Below are 27,337 nucleotides of genomic sequence, written 5' to 3'. Positions count from 1 at the left end.
AAGAGAGCAATATTAAAAATGTTTTGATCTTTTTTTAATCTACTTTAGATCTTTCCAAATAAATGTAGCCTGAATCTCTTCTTGGCAGTAATAATAACAAGGACCCAGATTCATCATAACTGTATATATTTATCTGCAATATAATATAATAGAAAATATGCTATTTTGTAAACGCAAAATATTGATGAGAAATGTAAAAGAAAGCCTTGTTTTCAGTTTATGTTGACTTCTATCATGCTTTATGCACCTTTTCCTGAAAAGATTCTGCAACATTTACTGTGAAATATAAGCATAATCAGCAAATTAATTTAAGAACATTTTTATTTATAAAAAAATAAATAAAAATCAAATCACTATTGTAAAAACAGAACATGTGGATTGAAGAGCCACAAAAAAAGCAATTAAAGAGAGTTTTGCCCCACCAGATATCGCCATTTCGTCATCGTGTCCCTAACTATACTTGACAAAATTATAAACGCAACTCTTTTGTTTTTGCCCCCCATTTTTCATGAGCTGAACTCAAGGATCGAAGACGTTTTCGATGTACACAAAAGGCATGTTCCCTTAAAACTTGCGACATCTGTTGTGCTGTGTGATAAAACTGCTGTCGGCTTAGCATCGTGATAAGCCACACCTGTGAGGTGGATGGATTATCTCGGCAAAGGAGAAGTGCTCACTAACACAGATTTAGACAGACAATATTTGAGAGAAATAGTGGATATCAGGGAGCAGCAATAAAGCCTAATAAGCACCAATTAGGCAGCTTTAAAATGACTGTGATACTCAGCTCCTTCTAGACATTTACTGGTTTGGTTACAAACATGGTGAGGTCAAGAGAATGGTCCAGGAAGACAAGAGAACAGGTGATTACTCTTCACAGGAAGGGCAATGGCTATAAGAAGATTGCAAAGATGTTAAACATACCAAGAGACACCATAGGAAGCATCATTCGCAAATTCAAGGCAAAGGGCACTGTTGAAACACTACCTGGTTGTGGCAGAAAGAAGATGCTGACTTCGACTGCTGTGCGCTACCTGAAGCGTAGAGTGGAGAAAAGTCCCGCGTGTGACTGCTGAGGAACTGGGAAAAGATTTGTCAGATGTGGGTACTGAAGTTTTTGCTCAGACAATACGGCGCACCCTGCGTAATGAAGGCCTCCATGCCAGAACTCCCAGGCGCACCCCCTTGCTGTCCCCAAAGAATAAGAAGAGTCGACTGCAGTATGCCAAAAGTCATGTGGACAAACCACAGAAGTTTTGGGATAGTGTTCTGTGGACTGATGAAACAAAATTAGAACTGTTTGGGCCCATGGATCAACGCTATGTTTGGAGGAGGAAGAACAAGGCCTATGAAGAAAAGAACACCTTGCCTACTGTGAAGCATGGCGGGGGGTCAATCATGCTTTGGGGCTGTTTTGCTTCTGCAGGTACTGGGAAGCTTCAGCGTGAGCAAGGTACCATGAATTCTCTTCAGTACCAGGAGATATTGGATGACAATGTGATGCAGTCCGTCACAAACCTGAGGCTTGGAAGACGTTGGACCTTTCAACAGGACAATGATCCCAAGCATACCTCCAAGTCCACTAGAGCATGGTTGCAGATTAAAGGCTGGAACATTTTGAAGTGGCCATCGCAGTCACCAGACTTAAATCCGATTGAGAACCTCTGGTGGGACTTAAAGAAAGCAGTTGCAGTGCGCAAGCCTAAGAATGTGACTGAACTGGAGGCTTTTGCCCATGATGAATGGGTGAAGATACCCGTAGATCGCTGCAAGACACTTGTGTCAAGCTATGCTTCACGTTTAAAAGTTGTACTAAGTACTAAGATTGAATGTCACTTGGGGGTTGAATAAAACTGATAATGATGTGAGCTCAGAAAAGACATTTGTGGTTATTTCATTATAAATGTTATGTTATATTTGTCTGACCTACACGTGCCTCTTTGATTTAATTGTAAGCAGGATGACTGAATGATCATAATCAATGTCAAACCGACCAAAACAATCAATTTCAGTGGGGGTTGAATAATTTTGAACACAACTGTAGTTAGGGACACGATGACGAAAGGGCGACATCTGGTGGGGGGAAACGGGAAACACAAGGAAAGAAAACAAAAAACAAAAACACAAATCTAGAAATCTAGCAGGATCCCTCAGATCCTGACACCTGTGTGTGTTTCCAGGACATATGTTGGTGGTTATGATACTTTTAGCCTACCAATGTGGTTGTGATGTGCGTACAGCTTAAACAAAATTTCAAGTTTCAATTTACTGATAAAATCTGATTTCTAGTTCCTTCTCCATTTTAATGAAAAACTAATGGCAATAAACTAACAGTGTACTTATATGCATAATAACTTTATGCAATGCTTCATTGTGTTAAAGTAAATTGTAAATATTAAAAAAATCTTTCAATTCACAACCCTTTTTTGCATTATTTTAAGACTTGCCCTCTCTTACATAATCCTCTCTACAGAAGACATCAGGCTGCACAAATAAGCATAAAAGACGCAATCATAGTGATAACTGGCTCAGCATTTCTCAAACATAGCACTGCCACACTGTGTTCATAATCCTACACCTTGAGCATGACCCATCCTAATCTGAGTGGCACGGAATGTCCAGTAGACTTCAGGAAATACCACAAAATACAAAGTTTTGCTTGTGTCAATGAAATATTTCTATACCAACTGAAAGACAGACTATTTTTATACAGACATGGGGTATGTTACAACATTAAGAATATTTTTTTTCTAAACATTCGAATGGTGGCAGCTTTTCCTGCTAGACCAGGGGTCTGCATCCTTTGTGACCAAAAGAGCCATTTTGGCCCCTCTCCTAAAAAATGTTTTATTTTACCTTAAAAGAATAAACAATTTATTGGGTAATGCATATGTAAGATAGTTGCACCACTGGGTGGCGCTATTGTAATTTCTATTGTATTTGTATGTTAAGTAATTTATAACTTTTTGTTTATAATTGTTTTGCATTGTATTGTCTGCAGCAGTTATGATATGGTTCTTTTTTTTTTCGTCTTCACCTGGGGACTGCTGTTCATTTTGAACAAGTCTTTAAAGTGTTTTAGAAGAACGAGTCATCTCAGATTGATTTGTTCATTTTCTACTGGACATGCATGAGCATCTTCATAGGTTATGTTCAGATAACAGATTTGAGTAGTACATCTCATAAGTACTCTGGTCTGGTCATTGGTTCTTTTGTCACCCAACACCTATAGATGCTACACAATGTATAGATAAGGTTTATTTGTCAGAATCTTGACATTATTGTTACAATAATTATGCAATTCACATGACAAAAGAACTAACGATATGGATCAGAAGATATGAGAGGTGAGCTTCTATTCTGTTTATTATAATTTGTCTTTAGCTGCATTGTCATATTTTCATTAGTGGAACTATAGTCAAAGTGCGTGTATGTAGACGTGTTGAGATTTTTTTTACATTTCTGATCAAACGAACAAAATGAACTAAATGACTCGATAAAAGATTCGTTCATTTTGATGAACAAGATTCAAAGAACCAAGTCACTAAAATAATTCGATCTTCCCAACACTAGTAGACAGTAAGTGATGTATGGTTTAACAAAATATGAAAACTGTACATTCGGTGTTACATCTGTTACCTCAAACGCCAATATAAGGGTTATTCCCTTAAACACGGTCCACTGTGTAAAAAAAGAAAATCCATAACAATAAACAAAACTTTAACAAGGTCACATTGCTGAATTTCACTACATTAGCAATTCCTCCCCTAAATATTTAAGCCAAGAAAAAACACATATCACATAACAAACTGTATTTGATGTAAAATAAAGGTAGTAATTATTTTTTATAGAAGCTGATAATATATGTCTAACTCAGTCCTTTAATGCAGGCTGTTCGTAAGGCAATGTAAGATGTAAACCACACCCAAATCACTTGAGAGCATTACTGTAACTGAAATCAATAATGACACGTTTCTTGCTCTTTGGACTAGTTACTGTTATCAGTGCAACATAGCTTTCGTATGTCTTCATAAATGTTCCACAAAAAAAAAAAAGAAATAACTATAGGAAAGCTAACAGCTCCAATTATTTTTTAACAAGCTTCCAGGTTCACTATTACCTTTGGCTTCTAAAGCCACCCTTGAACTTTATCAATATCTTTAGATTGTGCTTTGGCCATTGTTTTGGTACCTGGGTGGATTGGAATTTTTTCCCTTTCCACACCTGATAAGAATAACTCAGGTTTTTAATTCTTTTAGCATGAAGGATTTCTTTTAGATCTCAGTGTTTAGTAAATGATCACTAAAGATTGGTGAGAAAAATACAATCTAAAATAGAATACATGCTACCATTTATGGGGTTACATGTATTAATAATTGCTGATAAAGTCATCTAATCCAGTTGCGTGACAAGCTTTTGTACAGGCTTGCCCTGACAGCAATATTTGCATTTGCATTTGCATTTGCTGCATTTAGCAGACGCCCTTGTCAAGAGCGACATACAAAAGTGCTTTTAGTCTCTATCAATGTAAAATCTACACAGGTACGCTAGATTACAATTCAAGATAAATATATCACAGTACATATTATATAGTCATAATGTTTTTGAAGTGGGTGTGTGAATAATTCAATAAAGAAGATTATATTTTCATACACGGATACTGCAATCGACCAAATACCACTTAACAATTTATATCCTGGTATTTTAAGGGAGGAGACTATGAGGATAAATAATCCTATAGTTAAGTATGGGTGGTGAATGATATATGCACAGAAATGTATATATAATTTGAGAAAAAAATATTTATAGAACACCTGCTACTCAGGTTTATAGACAAGTAAGTAAAAACAATCATAAAATTAAAAAATTATTATTTTATAATTAAGATTTTATTCCTAATAGTACAGAGAAATATATACTTTAACATTTCCATGCTTTCCATGCATGATTCCCAAAAGTTATATGTACATATGGGGGCACTGACACATAAAGACTTTACTGTGCAAAATATTTTTATTTTTCCAAACATTTCTGACCATTACATAACAAGTGATATGAAGCATATATGACTTATTAGACAGAGACATTTTCAAAATAAGTGTAAAAAAAAAGGAAAAAAAATTAGCATGAACTGATGTTACCACACAGACACTCTAATGATGGTTGTGAATATTCTTCCTTGCATATAGTCTAAAGACTGGAGTCCCCGCCGAGGGTGCCGCTCCGCTCCAGAGTCCCACAGAGGGCGCCGCTCCACCCCAGAGTACCGCAGAAGGTGCCACCACACTTCACTTCCGCCCGACCTCCGCCGAGGGCCTCTGTCCCCTCCAGACCTCCGCCGAGAGCGCCACTCTGCCAGAGACCTCCGCCGAGGGTGCTGCTCCGCCACAGACCTTTGCCAAGGGTGATGCTCGGCCCCAGACCTCCGCACAGGGCATCGCTCTGCCTCAGAACTCCGCAGAGGGCGTTGCTCCTGCTCAGACCTTTTCTGGCCTCAAAGGTGTTCCACCCAGTGGCAGTTCGCAGCAAGTTCCGCGGTGTCCACCGCCGCCACCCAAACTTCCTCATGCCCCAGATTTTGCCTGTCCAAGACTTCCCTCCTCCAGACCCCCTCCACCCACTCTGGATGGGTTGCGAGGCCTTCCTTCGGAATGCCCTGGCCCACCTGGCAAAGGTGGGATTGGGGCATCAGGAGCCGCACCTGGAGGAGAGGGTAATGTCAGAGAACCACCAGCCATGCCTCCCTCCAAGGCTCACACTCTACTCAGCCTCTCCTTGCTACTAATTACCTACACCTGTCCTACTCTACTAATCAAATACACCTGTTCCCCATTTACCTATCCCCTTTATAAGGTCCCCATTCCCCCTCACTTGCTCTACCAGTTACGACTATAGATCACCTTGACTTCCTACCTCTCTGGTTCCTTGTGCTTCCATGATTCCTGTGCTTCCTGGCTACGCTTTTAAGTAGCACTCAGTTAAGTTTACCATTTGCTACACTCTCATCTCAAGCTCCTTTGTGTTTGCATGTTTAGACCAATAAAAGACAAGTTCAGTTTTACTCCCGATTTCTGACGCCTGGTCTATCCGTGACACATAATATTATTTTATATATACAATAATATTTTATAATGTTTGATATTTTAAATTTTCCAAAGCAGCTACATTTATCTTCGATAACAGCTTGGCAAACTTAAGTAATTTTTTCACAAAGTAGTCACCAGTAATGGTTTTCAGTTCACAGGTGTGCCTTGTCAAGAGTTCATTTGTTACATTTCTTGCCTTCTTAATGTGCTTTAGATGATCAATTGTCTTGTGCAGAGGAAAGGGTAATTACAGTTGATAGCCCTATTATTGCTATAACAGCTACGGTACAAAAAAATATTATGGTAAGAAACTTACCATAATAACAAAAAAAACAATAACAAAAAAAGACAGTCCATCATTACTTGGTCACTCGAAAAAATCTGAAGAACTTTAAATGTATCTCCAAGTGCAGTCTTTAAAATCATTAAACACTATAATGCTAGGACTTTTTATGAGAAAAGTCCTAGGAAAGAGACCAAGAGAACATGAAAAGCTTTGTGGAATGTTGGCATCAAATCACTTTTTAACCACTTACTGATTGGGCTTCATACAAGGACAGACACCCAATAACAACAATACATATATGGTTATGCATGTCTTTTAGAAATTTATTCAGAAACTGCTCTATTTACTTCTTGCATTTTGTGTAGATCAACAAGATTTATTATACTAAATATCTGGCAAATGAGTACATTATCATGGCCTCATGCATATTTAAATTTTTATAGAATTGTAAGAAATATAATGAAAGGCAAGCACATTTCCATCACCGTTTCCATTTTGTACAGATTTATTGTAAGAGCACTTTGGATGGCTTGTAAAATCATGCATTTAATTTGCATTTGTTATCAGGTGAGAAATTTTACAGGTACTGTGATATCAATCCTACAAAAATGAGATGATAAAAAAATGTCTGCATAATAATAATGATGATGATGATAATTATAATAATAATAATAATAATAATAATAATAATAATAATAATTGCCCTCAATCATGTACATCTGTGTTAAATGCCTCATAATTTTGCAATCAGTAGTTTTAGGCTTTAAAGTACACTTGAGGCTGATTCACATCAGTATCTATCACATCTATTTAATAGACTGTATTAAATGAAGTGGTGAGCTTGAGAAAAAAAACATGTGTGGCAAGATTGTTGTTTTAATTGTATTAATGACCTTATCATATCATATTAAAATATTGACACTGGCCACGCAGTAACACTCCTTTATTGCAACATGCCAAAATTAATCCTCACTTTGTTTTCGCTACGGAGGTACGAGATTGCACAGGTGTCCTCAGTGTAGCCTCCGCCTGTGTTATCTTAGGCTTTCTGCCAGAATTACAATGAGTTATTTTGATTGGTTACTTTTTTAACTGACCATTGTGTGGTCTACAAACACTTCATTAACTGAATAAACTAGGATTAGCTCCACTCATAAACCCTTATGCTGCAGCAAAGCAGCACTGATTGGCTGATGTAGAGGTGGGGAAGAGAATTTAATACACAGAATTCTAGTTCAACTTGGACTAAGTGTCACAGTCCTGACACAGGTAAGATGCAATACTATTAAAGACAAAGTTGATTAGATTGGAAATACAAATTGTGTAAATTGTGTGTGTGTGTGTATGCACATTATATGTATATATGTAAAATTTGAGTTGAACTTTTTAAATTTTGCTCTGTTTTTTAGTAATGGAGTTGAAAACAATTCACATTTTTGTCGCTACCCTGCTCTGTGGTAAGACTCCATAATATGACATATATAGAAATGTATGGTTATTGTCATATTGTCTAAACTAGACAACAAACTTAAAACTATTCACACAATAGATACTCACAAATTTTTTCTTTTTATGTATCAAAACGTTTATTTTAATTATTTTAGGGTTCGGGGCTGCTGGACCTGCAGGAAAAGAGTTTGGGATGTCCTTTATGCAGAATTACAAACCAGGAGGTCCAGCACGCTTCATCGTAGAGGTCTCCAGCCCCCCAAGTTCTCTATTAAGCACAAAGGTGAAGGTGACGGCCCTGGGAAAAGTCTTTGAGACGACTCTTCAGCCAGGAAGTGGTGAGACTTTCCAGCTTCCTGATGAGGTGGAGATGATTGGAAGTGCAAAAAACAAACAGACAGTCTGGGTAGAAGCCGATCAGGACATTCTGGTGCTTACACTAAACTATAAGCTCTACACAGCAGATACGTCTGTGATCTACCCTGTCCAGGAATGGGGGACAGAGTATTACATCTATACTCCACTGATGGGTCCACCTGATCAATTCAAAGAGTTCTCCATTACCAATCAAGGTGTACAAAACACTGTGGAGATTCAATTAAATGGTATGGTGACATTTGAAGGTCAGCAATATCCACAAGGTAGCAAACTTGTCATTGATTTGGAGCCATTTGAAAGTGCCCTAATCCAAAGCAAAGAAGATCTGACCGGCTCCAAAGTGTCAGCCAAGCAGCCAGTGGCAGTCTTCACAGGACACAGCTGTACCTGGTATTTTACAGATGGTAATCATGTGTATGAACAACTTCTTCCTGTTAGTAGCTGGGGAAAGGAGTTTGTAGTTGCAACTCTTGCATACTCAAACCCAGTCAACAGATTTGATTCAATAATCATTCAGGCCTCAGAGAACACTGGAATTCAAATCACTTCTCGAGATGGAACAAATTCAAAAGAATTGGTGGCTGGAGAAACACTTTATATCAATCTTCCATATCCAAACTCTCTGTATTTATCTGCTGATAAAGGTGTACAAGTGCTTTATGAGTTCAATGGTGGAATCAACCAAAATGGACAAACAAATGACCCCTTCCTCATTACTGTCCTTTCGACTGACCGCTTCAGTACCTCATACACAATGGAAAGTCAACTTAACTTTACCAATGAAGCTATTATCATAGCTCAGGCCAAAGACTTGGGAAAGCTGACACTAGATGAAAATCCATTACCAAATGACCTTCAGTGGTCTCAAGTAGGGGAAAGTGAATACTCATGGACACAAATCAGTTATAATGAAGGCCCTGGATTTCATCAAGTTTCACACCCAGATTCACCTTTTGCTCTGTACAGTTTTGGTGCATCAAAATACAACGGATATGGATCACCTGCCCCTAGTAATCCTCCAGGTACGGAAATATAAATATAATCCAGTATTTGTCCAGTATAAATTAGATTGTGTGACCCATAAATGTTTATTGACAGTTAAACTGAATTACAAGATCAAGCCAGGCTTGAACTGAGGTGAGTAGTCATAAAAGTTGTAATATATGTACTATTGGTATCAGCATTCTGTGATAAGCCTGCCCTCTAGTGGTGACTTATGTAGTGCCGTATTAGTAATGGCAGTTCTGAATAAAAACCATGTGAGTTAACACGACTCAACCGTTCTGCTGCATATTATTCTTCTGACAGCATACACAACAAAAGTATAAAGAAATAAATTAGCAGAGGTTTAAACAGAGCACTGGCTTAACCTAGTCAGTTTTAGATTCAGTAACAAGTGTACTGCAGAAATCACATCCCATTGTTTGAATGCAGATTACATTCTTAAATCAGTTTTAACATATTAGGAAGTTAGTCTACCGGAGTGCAACTATCCCTAGGTATATAAAAAAGATGAGTACAAAAGGTTGTAGAGAATCAACGCTGAATTAACTAATTCTCCAAATTCATTTCAGCCACAGTTGGTGTCTGCTGGGTGATGGGCGATCCACATTACCGCACATTTGATGGCAGTTACTACAACTTTATGGGCAATTGTACATATATCATGGCCAAAAACTGCCATGTGGACAGTTTTCACCCTGCTTTTGAAATCCAAACTGAGAACGAACGCCTTGGCAGTGCAAAATCCACTAGTGTCAACAAAATCACCGTCAGTGTCTATGGCACAAACATCACAATTGTCCGTCATGAGACTGGAATTGTACGAGTAAGTATTCATAATTAAAATGTTACACAGAGGGTGGGTTGTGATTATTTTCTCAAATGGAAAGTTTAACTATACTACTAGTTCACATAATGAATTTTGTTTGCTTAATTTGTTCAGATTAGTGATTCGCTTTGGTACCTTCCAATCTCCTTGGGCAATGGCAAAGTAACGCTTCAGCAAAGTGGTCTGTCGGTTATAATCAAGACAGACTTTGGACTGTCAGTACAGTATAACTGGGATCAATATATGGTGGTAAAAATACCAGGGAGCTTCATGGGAAGAATGTGTGGCATGTGTGGAAACTACAATGGGAAGAAAGAGGATGACCTAACCACTCCCACTGGCAGTGTAGCAGACAGTATTCAACAACTGGGAAAGAGCTGGAGAGTACCAGGTTTACCAGGAGAAGCCTACTGCAATGATGATTGTGAAGGGCAATGTAAGAGTTGTCAGGGAGAATCATGGTTTGAACGTTTGGCTGCAAAGGCCTTCTGTCACTTAGCCACGATTCTCAGCGATGGTCCATTCCGAGACTGCAGCTCTGTCATTGATCCAAAGGTTTTGTATGAAAATTGCTTATTCGACTACTGCATGGGGAAAGGATACAAAAACTTCCTATGTAAAACAGCAGAAATTTATACTGACGCTTGTCAACGAGCTGGTGTCCATGTGCATAACTGGAGACACACTATTGGCTGTTGTAAGTATAGATTGTAATATAGATTATAGAATGAATACATGTTGAATATATGTTTCTCTTTTTTTAGTAATATATCAGTTTACATGGATATGCTATTATCTACGATCTAAAATCGAGCAGTTTATTTATGTTTACTGAAAAATGTCTTAAATTTGTAATAGATACATTTGTGGAGTTAGTGTGACGAGAGAAAGGATGAAACTTTAAGTTTGTTCCACAGAAGATATGTTCAAAATAATATTTATTTTCTAAGCTTTTTTAAAGCAACTAATACAATAATAATAATAATAATAATAATAATAATAATAATAATAATAGATACAATAGAATACAAATGTCTGCAGTCAGAAATCATCTACCAAAGCTATGAAACTAAAAACATATATTTCCTCAGCTAACCCTAGCTGCCCAGCAAACAGTCACTTTGATTCCTGTGCCTGTCCTGCCACCTGTGAGAATCCCACTCCTTCTGCTGAATGTAAAGCAAACTGTGTAGAAGCTTGCACTTGTGATGATGGATACTTGTGGAGTGGAAACAAGTGTGTCCCCAAGACTCAGTGTGGCTGCATGTATAAAAATGGAAACAATGAGCGTTATTTACAGGCTGGAGAATCCATCTGGGCTGATGAGAACTGCAACACTAAATGCACCTGCAATCCAGGAAACGCTGAAATCATATGTGAAAACAGTGGTTGCTCAGCCGGAACAGAATGCAGTGTAGTCAAAGGGATCAGAGGCTGCCATCCAGTACATCATGCCACCTGTTCGATTTATGGAGATCCTCATTATAACACATTTGACAACAGCAGCTATGCCTTCCAGGGCACTTGTGCTTACATTGCTGCTCAGGGCTGCCACCTGGAGGGAACCCAACTGACTCCATTTACAGTTATAGTAGAGAATGCACAGTGGAATGAGATTCAAGCCTTTCCAAATGTCTCGATGGCCAAGGTGGTAATCGTCCAAGTGTATGGCATGACATTAGTGCTGCAAAGGAATCAATTATATCAGTTTACGGTTAGTACAATCTGTGTGCTATAGACTGTCAACTATATTTCTATACTGTATATCTTCAAGTATTTAACAATAACACTGAGTAATCACAGGGTCTCACATTTTTAAGTTGTTGTTCCTTTTACAATTAACTTGGTTTTATTTAGTTAATACATATTTAACAGAAACTATTAAATAGCAAGTCCGGAAAACTAAAAGAGGCTTATATACAGCATTTGTAAGTAGGTGGATAGAATTTTGAGTGGCTTGGCTTACTTACATACTCGCTTATTATTATTATGTTACTTGTTATAAAATTTCAGTTAGTGGAAAATGTGTTCATACTCGTGTTCATGTTTTGCTGTTCTGGAACATTTAGACTTATTGACTAAGGTAACATAAATGTCTAGATAGCTGTACTTTCTAATGTAATGTTGTAACCAAATCTGGAAACATTCACTTCTTTTATTCTATGTTTTAGATTAATGGATTACTAATGAACATTCCTGCAAGTCTGGATAATGGAAAAGTAAGGATTCAGCAAGAGGGCGATCAAAACGTAATATTAACAGACTTTGGCCTAAGAGTTGCCTTCAATATGATTTATCATGTCACCATTACAGTCCCAAGCAGCTACGTAGGAAAGACCTGTGGCTTGTGCGGAAACTTTAATGGCAATAAGAATGATGAGTACCTGTTGCCAGAAGGCAAGGAAACCAGAGATTTGAAAACATTTACATCTGCATGGAAAGTACCCATGCCTGGTCTTTTGTGTGATGAAGGCTGCAATGGTGATTTCTGTCCAAAGTGTCCTGAAGATAAGAAAACTGCATTTGAAAAGGACTGTAATATTATTACCAACCCCGAAGGTCCATTTGCTGCCTGTCACAGTGTAATTAACCCTGATTCCTACCTCAAAGATTGTGCCTATGATGTCTGCATGGGTGACGGAAATCAGAATATGCTCTGTCAAGACATTGCTGCGTACATGATTGCTTGTCAGGATGCAGGCGTTACTGTTCTAAATTGGAGAACGCCAACATTTTGTCGTAAGTATTAAGCAAACATGTAGAAAGCAATTAAGAACAATAAGACATTATAAACTTCTAAACCTTTTTCGTGACTATTCCTTGCAGCTTACACCTGTCCTGCCAACAGTGTCTACGACATGTGTAAAAAGTATGTGACGCACCATGTCCTGGTCTTTCTGATATAATGATATGCAATATTCAGACCTGTTCTGAAGGCTGCATGTGTAAACCTGGATTCTTTAACAATGGAACTGGCTGTGTTACAGCAGATCATTGTAGCTGTTATGAGAATGGAATCACCTATCAGGTATGTCACATCTATAGTATGTAATAGATGTAATAGATTTGAGGATGCTGGTGGTTATAGAACTTTTTGTAGCCTTTTTTTGATACTCAAGTAAAATGAAAAGAGAACAAAACAAAAATAATTTGAGCAAACTCAAACCAAACCAGCTCTCTCTTTCTAAAATTTAATGCAAGAAAAATATTACTTCCAAATAATTACACTAACAAGTGTAGAAACGTTCCCCGCTAATTTAGAGTAGTGCCTCTTATTCATAGTCCATGACTGAGTATGCCCTTGCTATCTACTCTATTCAGTATAATAACACTCCTGGTATGTCATTTAATCTTGAACAAGACCCACGAACCACACAAATATGAATATGAATTGTATTATCTTAGAAAAGATATACTGTATGTCCAAAAGTTTGTAGAGACCTGATTACATGGGCCTATATAATGACTCCACTCTTCTGGGAAGGTTTTACTTTACAGTAGATATTGGAGCCTGGCTGTGAGGATTTGCCCATTCAGCCACAAGAGCATTATTAGTAAGATTATTCACTGAAAATGGGTAAGGAGGCCTCAGGCTGCTCTGATTTAAGAAAAGAAGAAAGCGCCAGTGTAGTCCACAACCATTTGTATATGCTCTTTATTTTTAGTCGAAATGGCTATAAATCTTGACTACTGGTTTTAGCATGAAAACTAAAACATAATGTGTCTTTAATAAATAAATAAATGAATTTAAAGATTGCTGCAGAGATAGTGGTGATGTACTGTATATATATATATATATATATATATATATATATATATATATATATATATATATATATATATATATATATATATATATATATGCACATATATCAGTATAGGAATCTGGTAGTCCTGACTTTTTTTCTTTGTCTCACTAGTACTTTAGAACCCTCAATAATCTTTTTATTGAATAGCAGGTCTATACATTGAACCACTATTGTTTTGGACAGTGTCAGTGCTGAGTGTTACATGCTACTCCATTCATATTGCCAACATTGTTTATTGCTATTTCATATAGTCTCTGGTAGTATTCCATGAGCCTCTCATAGGTAGACACAACTATAAGATGATAACAGTGGCAGTGGTGATGTTTTAAACCCCTCTTACAGATTAATGAGACTATCATCACAGAATCTTGCAAAGAAAGCTTGACCTGTCTTCCTTCTGGAAAAGTAAGTCATAGAACAATAGAATGTAGTTCACTTGAGGACTGTGAGATAAAGAATGGCGTTCGTGGCTGCTATCCAAAACCTGATGGTGAGTAAAACCTGAACAGTAATGTCACGGGTTTCGTATCTTGTGGGTTAATTAAAGCTGTGTGCATAACTGTCAAAAAAGAATTGGTTGTGCTGTAATAATCGCTATTTTATAGGTTAACAAATAATGAGGGTGGAGACCACATTGCTAAATTGAATATAGACAATGAAATTCAAGAAAGGGTTTTAATTTTGCAGTGCAAACAGAATAAAGTCCAAAATAAAAAAAATAAAAATAAGCAACTGTTCAAACTATGAAGTTAATATCCAGTTCCAAAGCCATAAGTAAAGAATAGTGAATGATGAATGTAATATATATATTATATGGTATTATGTTTGCACAAGCAGCAAGCACAGTATTTTTAGCAGGTGTCTGCTAAAAATACTGCTACACTAGTTTAAAAATTCACACTCCATGTTGTGCCAAACCACCCACATCAGTGTAGACATAATTTCTGACCACAAAAATACTAGAAAGTTAATATCTGTAGTAAACATTTTGTTTGATTGTGGAATGTTTATTAGTCAGGATAATCATTTCCAAGTCATTATTTTAAATAATTTACAATTCATCATTATCATATATTAAAACATATTTCATAACTATTTCCCTAGCTTCACCAGGTATCTGTTGGGTCATGGGAGATCCACATTATCGTACCTTCGATGGTGAATACTACAACTTCATGGGTAACTGTACTTACATCATGGCTAAAAACTGCCATGTAGACAATAATTACCCAGCATTCGAAGTACAGGCCATCAATAAACGCACTGGAAGCTCGAAAGGCACGAGTGTCAGTGGAGTCATCATTCAAGTTTATGGCCAAACCATCACCATTGTCCAACAAGAGAATGGGCTTGTCAGAGTGAGTTTCAGTATTTGGTTAAGCATTAACCTGTTAATAGCAATTGGAAATTTAAAAAAGATTTGATTGTTTTAATGTTCATGTTCTAATATATTTCAGATTAGTGATTCGCTTTGGTACCTTCCAATCTCTTTGGACAATGGCAAAGTAACACTTCAGCAAAGTGGTCTCTCAGTAATAATCAAGACAGACTTTGGATTGTCAGTCCAGTATGACTGGGATCAGTATTTGGTGGTGAAAATACCAGTTAGATTTATGGGAAGGATGTGTGGCATGTGTGGGAACTTCAATGGAATTAAGGGCGATGACCTTGCCACTTCCAGTGGCAGTGAAGCAGGCAGCATTCCACAACTGGGGAAGAGCTGGAGAGTACCAGGTTCTGTGGGTGAAGCCTACTGTACAGATGATTGTGTGGGCCAGTGTGAGAGTTGCCAGGAAGTATCATGGTTTAAACATCTAGCAGCAGAGTCATTCTGTCACTTGGCTACCATACTTACTGATGGTCCGTTACGTGATTGCAGCGCTCTCATTGACCCCAAGGTTTTCTATGAAAACTGTCTTCTGGATTACTGCCTGGGAAAAGGATTCAAGAATTTTCTATGTAAAACAGCAGAGATTTATACAGATGCTTGTCAGCGAGCTGGCATTCATGTGCACGACTGGAGACACATCATTGGTTGTCGTAAGTTTTATGAAACTTGTTATTTTGGTAGGAACCCATATCTCTGGCCATAGAATATGAAGTGTTACTTAAGAATATAAAATATTCGTAAACTATTTCAGTTCTCAATTGTATTTGTACTATACTGGCTTACACAGTATATGACTCTCGATATAAATATATATACTGTTTATAGAGATACAAAGGTTAATTAAACAGTAATATATGTTTTATTTATTGGCTGCATTAAGTATTCACCCTAAAAGCACCACCATAGGCTGCAACATCTGCAAGTTTTCTATGACATGATCCTTTGCAGCTTTGTAATTCTGGATCCTAAAATGTTTGCCCATTTTTCTTGAAGGATTTGTTTAAACTCAAGCATTCCTATGATATGATGCTACCACTACCACCTAATAGCACCAAAATGCTTCATTACAATTTTTTTTATTTGCCAAAAATGTAAAGCATTTTGCTTAATATATAGATTTATATAGAGGGGGCTCTTCAATATTATGAGCTATTTTTAGGTGAAGATGGGTGAATTTCTATGCATATTACTAAAGCAGTTTCTTGTAGATATCTGTAAACTTCTTTTGAACAAGAATGTATGGATTTACTGAAAATATTTTTTATCCAGCAACGCCTAAATGTCCAGCAAACAGTCATTTTGAGACCTGTGCCTGCCCTGCTACGTGTGAGAATCCCACTCCTTCTGCCGATTGTAAAACAAACTGTCTAGAGGCTTGCACCTGCGATTATGGATACTTGTGGAGTGGAAACAAGTGTGTCCCTAAGAATCAGTGTGGCTGTGTGTACAAAAATGGAGGTGAGGAGCGTTACTTACAGGCTGGAGAATCTATCTGGGCTGATAACAGTTGCACTAACAACTGCACTTGCAACCCGACAAATGGTAAAATTATTTGTGAAAATGCTCAGTGCCCAGTTGGAACAGCTTGCAATATTAATAATGGAATCAGAGCCTGCCAACCACTCTCTCATGCCAGCTGTAATATTTATGGAGATCCTCATTACAACACATTTGACAACACCACCTACGACTTCATGGGCACCTGCACTTACACTGCCGCTCAGGGATGCCACCTAGATGGAACGCAACTTACCCCATTTACAGTTGTAGTAGAGAATGAGGAATGGAATGAAATCCAAGCCACTCCAAATGTGTCTATGGCCAAGGTGGTTGCTGTGGAGGTCTATGGTATGATATTAGTCCTGAGAAGAAATCAGATACATCAGGTCATGGTTAGTATATTCTTAATAACAGTATGCGACATACATATATGAAGTAAAGTTTATACATTACTGTAATGTAAATTTCATTAAGTTTGTAGTGTAATTTGTAAAATGATTAGCAAATTACAATATACTACCTAATCAACAGTCTTTAAGACTCCTGTGTAGGCTAGGTCATTTTTTTACTGATGGTATTTTCAAGCTACGATGGAATTCAGGGTTACTTGTATTGAGTTGTGTAAACATATTTCTTATCTGGTTTAGTATTCTAAAGTGTTCTACAGTGTTTTTGACCAACATTTAATTGTAGACTTTTGTTAATATAAATATAATTTACCAAAGCATTTCCTGGAACTACTTTTCTTTCAGATTAACGGTGTCTTAACTAATATCCCTTTAAGCCTCAATAATGGTGAATTGATAGTCCAGCAGGAGGGCAACAATAATGTGATCATTACAAATTTTGGGCTGAAAGTGGCCTATGACATGATTTACCATGTTATTATCACAGTCCCCAGCACTTATCTTGGAAAGACCTGTGGTATGTGTGGAAACTATAACGGCAATAAGAACGATGATTTCCTGCTGCCAGATGGCATAGAAACCAAAGATATAAAAACATTTGGAGCGGCATGGAAAGTGGCAGTTCCTGGTGTTGTATGCGATGATGGCTGCAGTGGGGATTTCTGTCCAAAGTGCCCTGAAGATAAGAAACTTGTATTTGAAAAGGACTGTAGCATTATTACCAACCCAGAAGGTCCATTTGCTGCCTGTCACAGTATAATTAACCCTGAATCCTACTTTAGAGATTGTGTTTATGACGTCTGCATGGGTGAAAGTGATCAACATATGCTATGCCACAGTGTCACTGCATACATGACTGCCTGTCAGGACTATAAAGTTTCCATTAAGAGCTGGAGAACACCAACATTTTGCCGTAAGTGAATATGTAATAATTAGGTATAAAAGAGGTAACAACAATGAACTGAAAAAGATGAGTAAAAAAAAATGCATATAAACTAAAAGTAAAAGAAGAAACTTTAGATCATTTATTAATATTTAACAAAAAACTAAACTTACCAGCATCATATTTATGCAACTTAGCCTACTAAAAGTTACCAAAATTACCCACACCATGTGTAAATACAATCAAATGTGTTAGATAAAGTGAATTTTTTTCATATTTAACTGAAGTTTCACCAATCAATTACTTTATTTTTGACTTGTTTTTAATGGTTTAATACATTGAAAAGATTTCTCAAACCAAACCTTTATCCTTGTTCTCTGTAGCTCTGAAGTGCCCTGACAACAGTGCCTATGAAATTTGTGCAACGGCATGTGACACACCTTGCCCTGGCCTATCTGATGTCATCAAATGCAATGTTCAGACCTGTGTTGAAGGCTGTAGGTGTAAACCTGGATTCTTCAACAATGGAACAGGCTGCGTTAAAGAGGATCAGTGTAGCTGTTATGCGAATGGCAAAACCTTAAAGGTAAGTTACCTCTTTTACTTTTTTAAATAAATCTTAAGCAAAGTCACATTTAAGTAATTTAAATAAATTGCCTGCATTTGCTCATATGATTAACTTTGTTGTGCATCTACAGGCCACTTTGTATATATGAAAACAAAAAATTTATGAAAGAAAAACACTCAATATATATTCACAATGCAGTGAGTTTCCAATATTTATTGACATTTCTTAAAGACCAGCAGGTCCAAGAAGCATAATTATGATTAATGCACTCAGTAGTGAAAGTTTGGTTTTTAGTCCAACCAAGAATTCTCTTGACACAAGAACTCACACACACCTAAATTGGTCCTGTTGCTTTAGGAAAGTACTCCAAATATCAACTCGTTATGTGTATAAAAGACACCAGTCACAGAATCACCCTCTTCCATTCAAACCTTTACACCACTATGGGAAAGACCAAAGAGCTGTTAAAGAACGTCAGGGACAATATTGTAGACCTGCACAAGGCTGGAATGGGCTACAAGACTATCAGATTGTTGCCTTGGCCATACGTTTTGGGTCAGTGTAATGCTAGAAGACCCATCCACCACCCATCTAAGTGTTCTGGCTAAGGCCAAGAGGTTCTCATCCAAGATTCTATAGTGCATGGCCCCATTCATGTGGTAAAGTCTTTCTGTACCCTTAGTAGAAAAATAGCCCCAAAGCAGAATGTTTCCTCCTCCATGTTTGACAGTGGGGATGGTGTTCTTGGGGTCATATTCAGCATTTCAGCATTCAGAGATTTTGCATGGAGCCCCAGAACAAGGGTGATTGACTTATCTTGTATTTCTTCCGTTGTCGAATTATCGCGCCAACACTGGTCTCTTTCTAGCCAAGTGTTTTGCTGATGGTCTTGTAGCCCATTCCAGCCTTGTGCAGGTCTAAAATCTTCTTCCTGACATCCTTTGATTGCTATTTGGTCTCACCCATGGTGGTGGAGAGGTTTGAATGGAAGAGGATGATTCTGTGACGGGTGTCTTTTATACACATAATGAGTTAATATCAGGAGTTCTTTCGTAAAGAGACAGTATTCATTTGGGTGTTTGGGAGTCAGAAATCTTGCTGGTCGGTAGGGGATCATTTTGCACTAGTGATATTTTGGGCACATGCTCTCTGTCCATCTTTTAAATTTCAGTATTCAGAAAGCAAACTTTATGATTCCAATTAATATCCATATTAGTAAATATACACATATGTATAGTGAGCCTAATATTGCAATACTTTGATAACGTACAAAGAAAACTGGTGGCAGAAAATGTGAAAATGCTTTATCTAAACAATTTTTTTTTCAGTTTTAAAGAACACCATCCCCTTTTGTGTTAAAGATAATACAATAAAGTAGCATAAATGATAGACAAAATCTTTAAATGTTAGAGGGAAATGATAACACAATGACATATAAATGGCAAGATTGTACGCATTCTAATAAAGCAAATAAATTGCCTCAGATTTGTAGACAGTGCATCTATTGATGATAGGTGATACAATTTATAATTTAGATAACAGATCATGAATATCTGTTAAATTCATAATTTATTTATTATCTTTTACAGATGGGTGAGGTTGTTGTCACTGATGACTGTCAAGAAAAAATTATATGTCAAAACTCTGGTATAATGAAATATGAAAGCATGAAATGTAACACTGATGAAGCATGCCTGGTTAAGAATGGTGTTCGAGGATGCTACCCCAAACAGTGCATGCTGGGAAATGCAGGCTCCATCACCCTTTTCAATGGAACAACATGGAACATACCATCTATAGGGGCCTTTGACTTGGTGAAAGTATGTGACGATAGTGTTATGGGGATATGGTTCCGTGTGGTGGCGGTGTTGCAAGAGAGAAATGGGGTCCTCTCAACTACAGCTGTAAACATATTCTTTGAAAATGTTCTTGTTACTGTTACCAGCCAAAATGAGATTTGGGTAAGAAAGTACTCTTTGTTTCATTTTGCAAACCAATCAAATATGTTCACTTCAGAATAAAATCAAACATTGAAATGTTGCAGAAATATTACTTCCTTTAAGTAATCTGATGTTTTTTTTCTTTCTTTTCTTTTTTTTTTTACAAATTTAGTTCAACGGTAGAAAGATGACTTTACCTATTATGGAAAGCAATGGGGTAACTGTTAAGGTCATCGATCAGACAGTGATCATTGAGAAGAGAAATGCAATTAGATTGTCCTACAGCCTTTCACAGGGTGTCATAATCACAGTGAACAATGGAATTGCTGATAAAGTTTGTGGAGCTTGTGGAAATTTACTGGCTCTATTTCAGGTGAAAGCATAATGCTCTATATGGATCAATACAGAGCTCCTGATTTTCCCACCTGGTGAGTATACTGTACCTGCAAATTAAAATGCTCAAAAAAGCTCAAATATTAAATTGCTTTTATATTTAATAAGTACATTTTATTCATACATAATATGCTTAATCTCTGTTCTGCTATTTAGCATTTATTTTTTAATTAAATTGCCAAAATATGTAAATAATTATTTGGACACCTGGCCATTAGACCCATATATGGTTCTTCCTCAAACTATTATAAGGTTTGAGGCACCCAATTGTTTAGAATATCTTTGTAACAAAGAGGCCCAAACATGTTCCAGCATTAAAAATGCCACTGTGGTCCAGCACTGAACCCTGATCTCAACTGCACTGAACACCTTTTGAATAAACATGAAGACTGACTGTATCCCATACTTCCTTACACAACATCATAATCTTACAAAGCTCTTGTATACTGAATGATCACAAATTCCTACAGTTAAAAACAAATAATTTTGTTGAAACTAAATCTGCACAAGCACATATGGGTGTGATGGCCAGGTGTCCATATACTTTGGAACATATAATGCATCTTGAAACCGCATGAAATTACTATACAAAATGTAAAAAAGAACACATTCTATTTAAAATATTGTATAACAAGTGGAAACTTCTTTATATTGGAGATATGAATGATAGCATAGTTTAATCAGATCTTTTTAACCAATTGTGCTGTTTTTTTAGTAATACATTTGTGTAATGTATATAAAAGGTCACATATGCATGTGTAGTACAAACTGCATTATAAAATAGCATATATAATCATTTAATTAGAATTAATTAAAGTGACAAATGCTTGCAAGCCAAACTATAATATCTCATTTTTTTGTATTTTAGCACCCTATGATGGGAATTTCGAGGCTGAGAACATCAACCAAGCAAAAATATTGGATAATATATGACATAATTTCCTGCATGATTCTCTGCAATTCTAAATGAATTTTAATATTCTATGAAATTATAAATCAAAATAAACACTTGCAATATAATATGATGTTCTTGTTTTATCCATCCATCCATGCATCCATCCATGCAAAATTACCCACACCATGTGTAAATACAATCAAATGTGTTAGATAAAGTGAATTTTTTTCATATTTAACTGAAGTTTCACCAATCAATTACTTTATTTTTGACTTGTTTTTAATGGTTTAATACATTGAAAAGATTTCTCAAACCAAACCTTTATCCTTGTTCTCTGTAGCTCTGAAGTGCCCTGACAACAGTGCCTATGAAATTTGTGCAACGGCATGTGACACACCTTGCCCTGGCCTATCTGATGTCATCAAATGCAATGTTCAGACCTGTGTTGAAGGCTGTAGGTGTAAACCTGGATTCTTCAACAATGGAACAGGCTGCGTTAAAGAGGATCAGTGTAGCTGTTATGCGAATGGCAAAACCTTAAAGGTAAGTTACCTCTTTTACTTTTTTAAGTAAATCTTAAGCAAAGTCACATTTAAGTAATTTAAATAAATTGCCTGCATTTGCTCATATGATTAACTTTGTTGTGCATCTACAGGCCACTTTGTATATATGAAAACAAAAAATTTATGAAAGAAAAACACTCAATATATATTCACAATGCAGTGAGTTTCCAATATTTATTGACATTTCTTAAAGACCAGCAGGTCCAAGAAGCATAATTATGATTAATGCACTCAGTAGTGAAAGTTTGGTTTTTTAGTCCAACCCGCAAGAATTCTCTTGACACAAGAACTCACACACACCTAAATTGGTCCTGTTGCTTTAGGAAAGTACTCCAAATATCAACTCGTTATGTGTATAAAAGACACCAGTCACAGAATCACCCTCTTCCATTCAAACCTTTACACCACTATGGGAAAGACCAAAGAGCTGTTAAAGAACGTCAGGGACAATATTGTAGACCTGCACAAGGCTGGAATGGGCTACAAGACTATCAGATTGTTGCCTTGGCCATACGTTTTGGGTCAGTGTAATGCTAGAAGACCCATCCACCACCCATCTAAGTGTTCTGGCTAAGGCCAAGAGGTTCTCATCCAAGATTCTATAGTGCATGGCCCCATTCATGTGGTAAAGTCTTTCTGTACCCTTAGTAGAAAAATAGCCCCAAAGCAGAATGTTTCCTCCTCCATGTTTGACAGTGGGGATGGTGTTCTTGGGGTCATATTCAGCATTTCAGCATTCAGAGATTTTGCATGGAGCCCCAGAACAAGGGTGATTGACTTATCTTGTATTTCTTCCGTTGTCGAATTATCGCGCCAACACTGGTCTCTTTCTAGCCAAGTGTTTTGCTGATGGTCTTGTAGCCCATTCCAGCCTTGTGCAGGTCTAAAATCTTCTTCCTGACATCCTTTGATTGCTATTTGGTCTCACCCATGGTGGTGGAGAGGTTTGAATGGAAGAGGATGATTCTGTGACGGGTGTCTTTATACACATAATGAGTTAATATCAGGAGTTCTTTCGTAAAGAGACAGTATTCATTTGGGTGTTTGGGAGTCAGAAATCTTGCTGGTCGGTAGGGGATCATTTTGCACTAGTGATATTTTGGGCACATGCTCTCTGTCCATCTTTTAAATTTCAGTATTCAGAAAGCAAACTTTATGATTCCAATTAATATCCATATTAGTAAATATACACATATGTATAGTGAGCCTAATATTGCAATACTTTGATAACGTACAAAGAAAACTGGTGGCAGAAAATGTGAAAATGCTTTATCTAAACAATTTTTTTTTCAGTTTTAAAGAACACCGTCCCCTTTTGTGTTAAAGATAATACAATAAAGTAGCATAAATGATAGACAAAATCTTTAAATGTTAGAGGGAAATGATAACACAATGACATATAAATGGCAAGATTGTACGCATTCTAATAAAGCAAATAAATTGCCTCAGATTTGTAGACAGTGCATCTATTGATGATAGGTGATACAATTTATAATTTAGATAACAGATCATGAATATCTGTTAAATTCATAATTTATTTATTATCTTTTACAGATGGGTGAGGTTGTTGTCACTGATGACTGTCAAGAAAAAATTATATGTCAAAACTCTGGTATAATGAAATATGAAAGCATGAAATGTAACACTGATGAAGCATGCCTGGTTAAGAATGGTGTTCGAGGATGCTACCCCAAACAGTGCATGCTGGGAAATGCAGGCTCCATCACCCTTTTCAATGGAACAACATGGAACATACCATCTATAGGGGCCTTTGACTTGGTGAAAGTATGTGACGATAGTGTTATGGGGATATGGTTCCGTGTGGTGGCGGTGTTGCAAGAGAGAAATGGGGTCCTCTCAACTACAGCTGTAAACATATTCTTTGAAAATGTTCTTGTTACTGTTACCAGCCAAAATGAGATTTGGGTAAGAAAGTACTTTTGTTTCATTTTGCAAACCAATCAAATATGTTCACTTCAGAATAAAATCAAACATTGAAATGTTGCAGAAATATTACTTCCTTTAAGTAATCTGATGTTTTTTTTTTCTTTCTTTTCTTTTTTTTTTTTACAAATTTAGTTCAACGGTAGAAAGATGACTTTACCTATTATGGAAAGCAATGGGGTAACTGTTAAGGTCATCGATCAGACAGTGATCATTGAGAAGAGAAATGCAATTAGATTGTCCTACAGCCTTTCACAGGGTGTCATAATCACAGTGAACAATGGAATTGCTGATAAAGTTTGTGGAGCTTGTGGGAAATTTACTGGCTCTATTTCAGGTGAAAGCATAATGCTCTATATGGATCAATACAGAGCTCCTGATTTTCCCACCTGGTGAGTATACTGTACCTGCAAATTAAAATGCTCAAAAAAGCTCAAATATTAAATTGCTTTTATATTTAATAAGTACATTTTATTCATACATAATATGCTTAATCTCTGTTCTGCTATTTAGCATTTATTTTTTAATTAAATTGCCAAAATATGTAAATAATTATTTGGACACCTGGCCATTAGACCCATATATGGTTCTTCCTCAAACTATTATAAGGTTTGAGGCACCCAATTGTTTAGAATATCTTTGTAACAAAGAGGCCCAAACATGTTCCAGCATTAAAAATGCCACTGTGGTCCAGCACTGAACCCTGATCTCAACTGCACTGAACACCTTTTGAATAAACATGAAGACTGACTGTATCCCATACTTCCTTACACAACATCATAATCTTACAAAGCTCTTGTATACTGAATGATCACAAATTCCTACAGTTAAAACAAATAATTTTGTTGAAACTAAATCTGCACAAGCACATATGGGTGTGATGGCCAGGTGTCCATATACTTTGGAACATATAATGCATCTTGAAACCGCATGAAATTACTATACAAAATGTAAAAAAGAACACATTCTATTTAAAATATTGTATAACAAGTGGAAACTTCTTTATATTGGAGATATGAATGATAGCATAGTTTAATCAGATCTTTTTAACCAATTGTGCTGTTTTTTTAGTAATACATTTGTGTAATGTATATAAAAGGTCACATATGCATGTGTAGTACAAACTGCATTATAAAATAGCATATATAATCATTTAATTAGAATTAATTAAAGTGACAAATGCTTGCAAGCCAAACTATAATATCTCATTTTTTTGTATTTTAGCACCCTATGATGGGAATTTCGAGGCTGAGAACATCAACCAAGCAAAAATATTGGATAATATATGACATAATTTCCTGCATGATTCTCTGCAATTCTAAATGAATTTTAATATTCTATGAAATTATAAATCAAAATAAACACTTGCAATATAATATGATGTTCTTGTTTTATCCATCCATCCATGCATCCATCCATGCATCCATCCACGCATCCATCCATGCATCCATCCATGCATCCATCCATCCATCTATGCATCCATCCATTTATCTATTTATTAAAGATCACAGGTCCTCTTTCAAAAATAAAATTAAAGTTTTGAAAGTGTGTCCGGGTTTGTGTTTGTTTCTTTGTCTGTGATCCTCGTGAAAAATCCAAAAAGAACTACCAAGAATGTAAGCTCCCCTGACTTGAACATTGCTAATTGTGCACCATTGTGTAGAATGTGCACATGCATGGCAGTATCTCAAAAATAGTATCTGAGATAACAGTATCTCTCATGCATAATGAATAGTATCCGAGTGGTTGTATTTTTACAGTTTGATTATTTTCCCCTCTCATTGCTTAAAAATCTCAAAATATCACTTTGATTTCCTGTATTCTCTAATTTCCATTGGCTCTGTTTCTTCTCTTTTTTCTTATGGAAGAGCGCTTTATTCCCTGTTTGAGGGTTTGAAAGCAGTAAATGGAGGCCATTCCCATCAGAATTATGAACACACTACAGTAACCACATTTAAGATACGTAATTTCTCTGCTATGGAAAGCATCCAGCTCATTTAGTGTGTGAAGTGTAACATGTGTAGTCAGTCTTTCTCCGTTTCTTTTATCTGTGAGAAGTGTAAGTTAGTTTGCTCTTTGACAGAGAATATCTTAGCATTAGAGGAGCGCATCCAAAGTCTAGAGAGAATTAGTGAGTGCAAGAGCAGTCTGGAAAGTCTGGATGCCCTAGGTGGAGTTAGCATTCCCCTGACCCCCGCATTAGAGCCGCTCGCAGCAGGGTGAGTGGGTGACGATTCGGCGGCATACTTGCAAAGCCAAAGCTAATGCTAAGGCTCACCCATGGGAGCACTATTCTTCTAGGCTTCACGTGTTCAACAGGTTTGCTCTCATCAATAAAGAAAGACTGAGAAACTTCAAAGAGCTCTGGTTATAGGAGACTCTATTCTGAGGCACGTGAAATTAGCTAGAACTTTAGGGGCAGCAGCAGCACAGGTCAGGTGTATACCAGGAGCCAGGGCACGGGACATAGCAGGTCAGCTTAGGTTTCAGGAAAGCACAGGTTCTCTAAGATAGTTTTTCACATAGGAGCTAATGATATACGCTTTCAACAGTCAGAGGTTACTAAGAGTAATATTATAACGGTGTGTAAATTAGCGAAGGCAATGTCCAATGTAGTAACATGCACTGGCCCCGTCCCAATGCGGTGTGGCGATGTAGCCTACAGCATGGTATGGTCGCTGAACTGTTGGATATCTGAGTGGTGCTCCAAAAACAATGTGGGCTTCATAGGTAATTAAAGCAATTTTGAGGGCAAGGCTGGCCTGTTAGGGCGGGACGGTATACCTCCCACTCGGGAAGGGGCTGCTCTCATTTCTTGTAGTATAGGTCATAGTCTCAGAACAGCATTAGTTAACAAGGGACTGTCCAGAATTGTCACTCAGGATCCACCATATTGAGACTGTGTCTGTCCCCCGAGTGAAACGGGGGTATGTAGAAATTCTCAAAAAGTATGTTTAAGTACCTGATTAACTTTAAATTAAATAGGACTGAATGCACAGCCTCTGATCTAAAGAT

The 27,337-nt window shown here is 37.0% G+C and overlaps 3 protein-coding genes across 3 annotated transcripts; all 3 read left to right on the top strand.

Annotated features, from left to right (window-relative positions):
* The first annotated feature begins 7,324 nt into the window (after positions 1–7,324).
* LOC124381834 (IgGFc-binding protein-like) lies at positions 7,325–14,316 on the top strand. Its single transcript, XM_046843705.1, has 8 exons — positions 7,325–7,829; positions 7,977–9,221; positions 9,774–10,027; positions 10,145–10,727; positions 11,122–11,744; positions 12,202–12,769; positions 12,857–13,058; positions 14,182–14,316. The coding sequence occupies exons 1-7, from the start codon at positions 7,784–7,786 to the stop codon at positions 12,934–12,936; spliced, it is 3,399 nt and encodes a 1,132-aa protein (XP_046699661.1). The 5' UTR covers positions 7,325–7,783; the 3' UTR covers positions 12,937–13,058; positions 14,182–14,316.
* A 650-nt stretch (positions 14,317–14,966) lies between these two features.
* On the top strand, positions 14,967–20,912 carry LOC124381832 (IgGFc-binding protein-like). The gene is made up of 7 exons (XM_046843704.1): positions 14,967–15,197; positions 15,297–15,879; positions 16,499–17,121; positions 17,482–18,049; positions 18,403–18,605; positions 20,177–20,548; positions 20,700–20,912. Exons 1-7 carry the CDS (start codon positions 14,967–14,969, stop codon positions 20,910–20,912), a joined length of 2,793 nt encoding a protein of 930 aa, XP_046699660.1.
* Positions 20,913–21,985: 1,073 nt separating this feature from the next.
* On the top strand, positions 21,986–25,702 carry LOC124382073 (IgGFc-binding protein-like). The gene is made up of 4 exons (XM_046844176.1): positions 21,986–22,358; positions 23,933–24,304; positions 24,458–24,714; positions 25,547–25,702. The coding sequence occupies exons 2-4, from the start codon at positions 23,933–23,935 to the stop codon at positions 25,554–25,556; spliced, it is 639 nt and encodes a 212-aa protein (XP_046700132.1). The 5' UTR covers positions 21,986–22,358; the 3' UTR covers positions 25,557–25,702.
* Positions 25,703–27,337: the final 1,635 nt, after the last annotated feature.

Source organism: Silurus meridionalis, chromosome 29, assembly GCF_014805685.1.
Source record: "Silurus meridionalis isolate SWU-2019-XX chromosome 29, ASM1480568v1, whole genome shotgun sequence".
Taxonomy (NCBI): Eukaryota; Metazoa; Chordata; class Actinopteri; order Siluriformes; family Siluridae; genus Silurus; species Silurus meridionalis.
The sequence above is the reverse complement of the archived record's forward strand: the minus strand, read 5'-3'. Positions and strand labels throughout refer to the sequence as shown.

What these genes read in the sequence shown, in the direction of transcription:
- LOC124381834 (XM_046843705.1), top strand. Translation starts at nt 7,784, where the DNA reads ATGGAGTTGAAAACAATTCACATTTTTGTCGCTACCCTGCTCTGTG. An exon ending in GAGACACACTATTGGCTGTT is followed by an intron (nt 10,728 to 11,121) that starts GTAAGTATAGAT and finishes ATATTTCCTCAG; the next exon opens with CTAACCCTAGCTGCCCAGCA. An exon ending in GAGAACGCCAACATTTTGTC is followed by an intron (nt 12,770 to 12,856) that starts GTAAGTATTAAG and finishes TATTCCTTGCAG; the next exon opens with CTTACACCTGTCCTGCCAAC.
- LOC124382073 (XM_046844176.1), top strand. Translation starts at nt 23,933, where the DNA reads ATGGGTGAGGTTGTTGTCACTGATGACTGTCAAGAAAAAATTATATGT. An exon ending in CCAGCCAAAATGAGATTTGG is followed by an intron (nt 24,305 to 24,457) that starts GTAAGAAAGTAC and finishes TTACAAATTTAG; the next exon opens with TTCAACGGTAGAAAGATGAC.
- LOC124381832 (XM_046843704.1), top strand. Translation starts at nt 14,967, where the DNA reads ATGGGAGATCCACATTATCGTACCTTCGATGGTGAATACTACAACTTC. An exon ending in GAGAACACCAACATTTTGCC is followed by an intron (nt 18,050 to 18,402) that starts GTAAGTGAATAT and finishes TGTTCTCTGTAG; the next exon opens with CTCTGAAGTGCCCTGACAAC. An exon ending in CGAATGGCAAAACCTTAAAG is followed by an intron (nt 18,606 to 20,176) that starts GTAAGTTACCTC and finishes TATCTTTTACAG; the next exon opens with ATGGGTGAGGTTGTTGTCAC.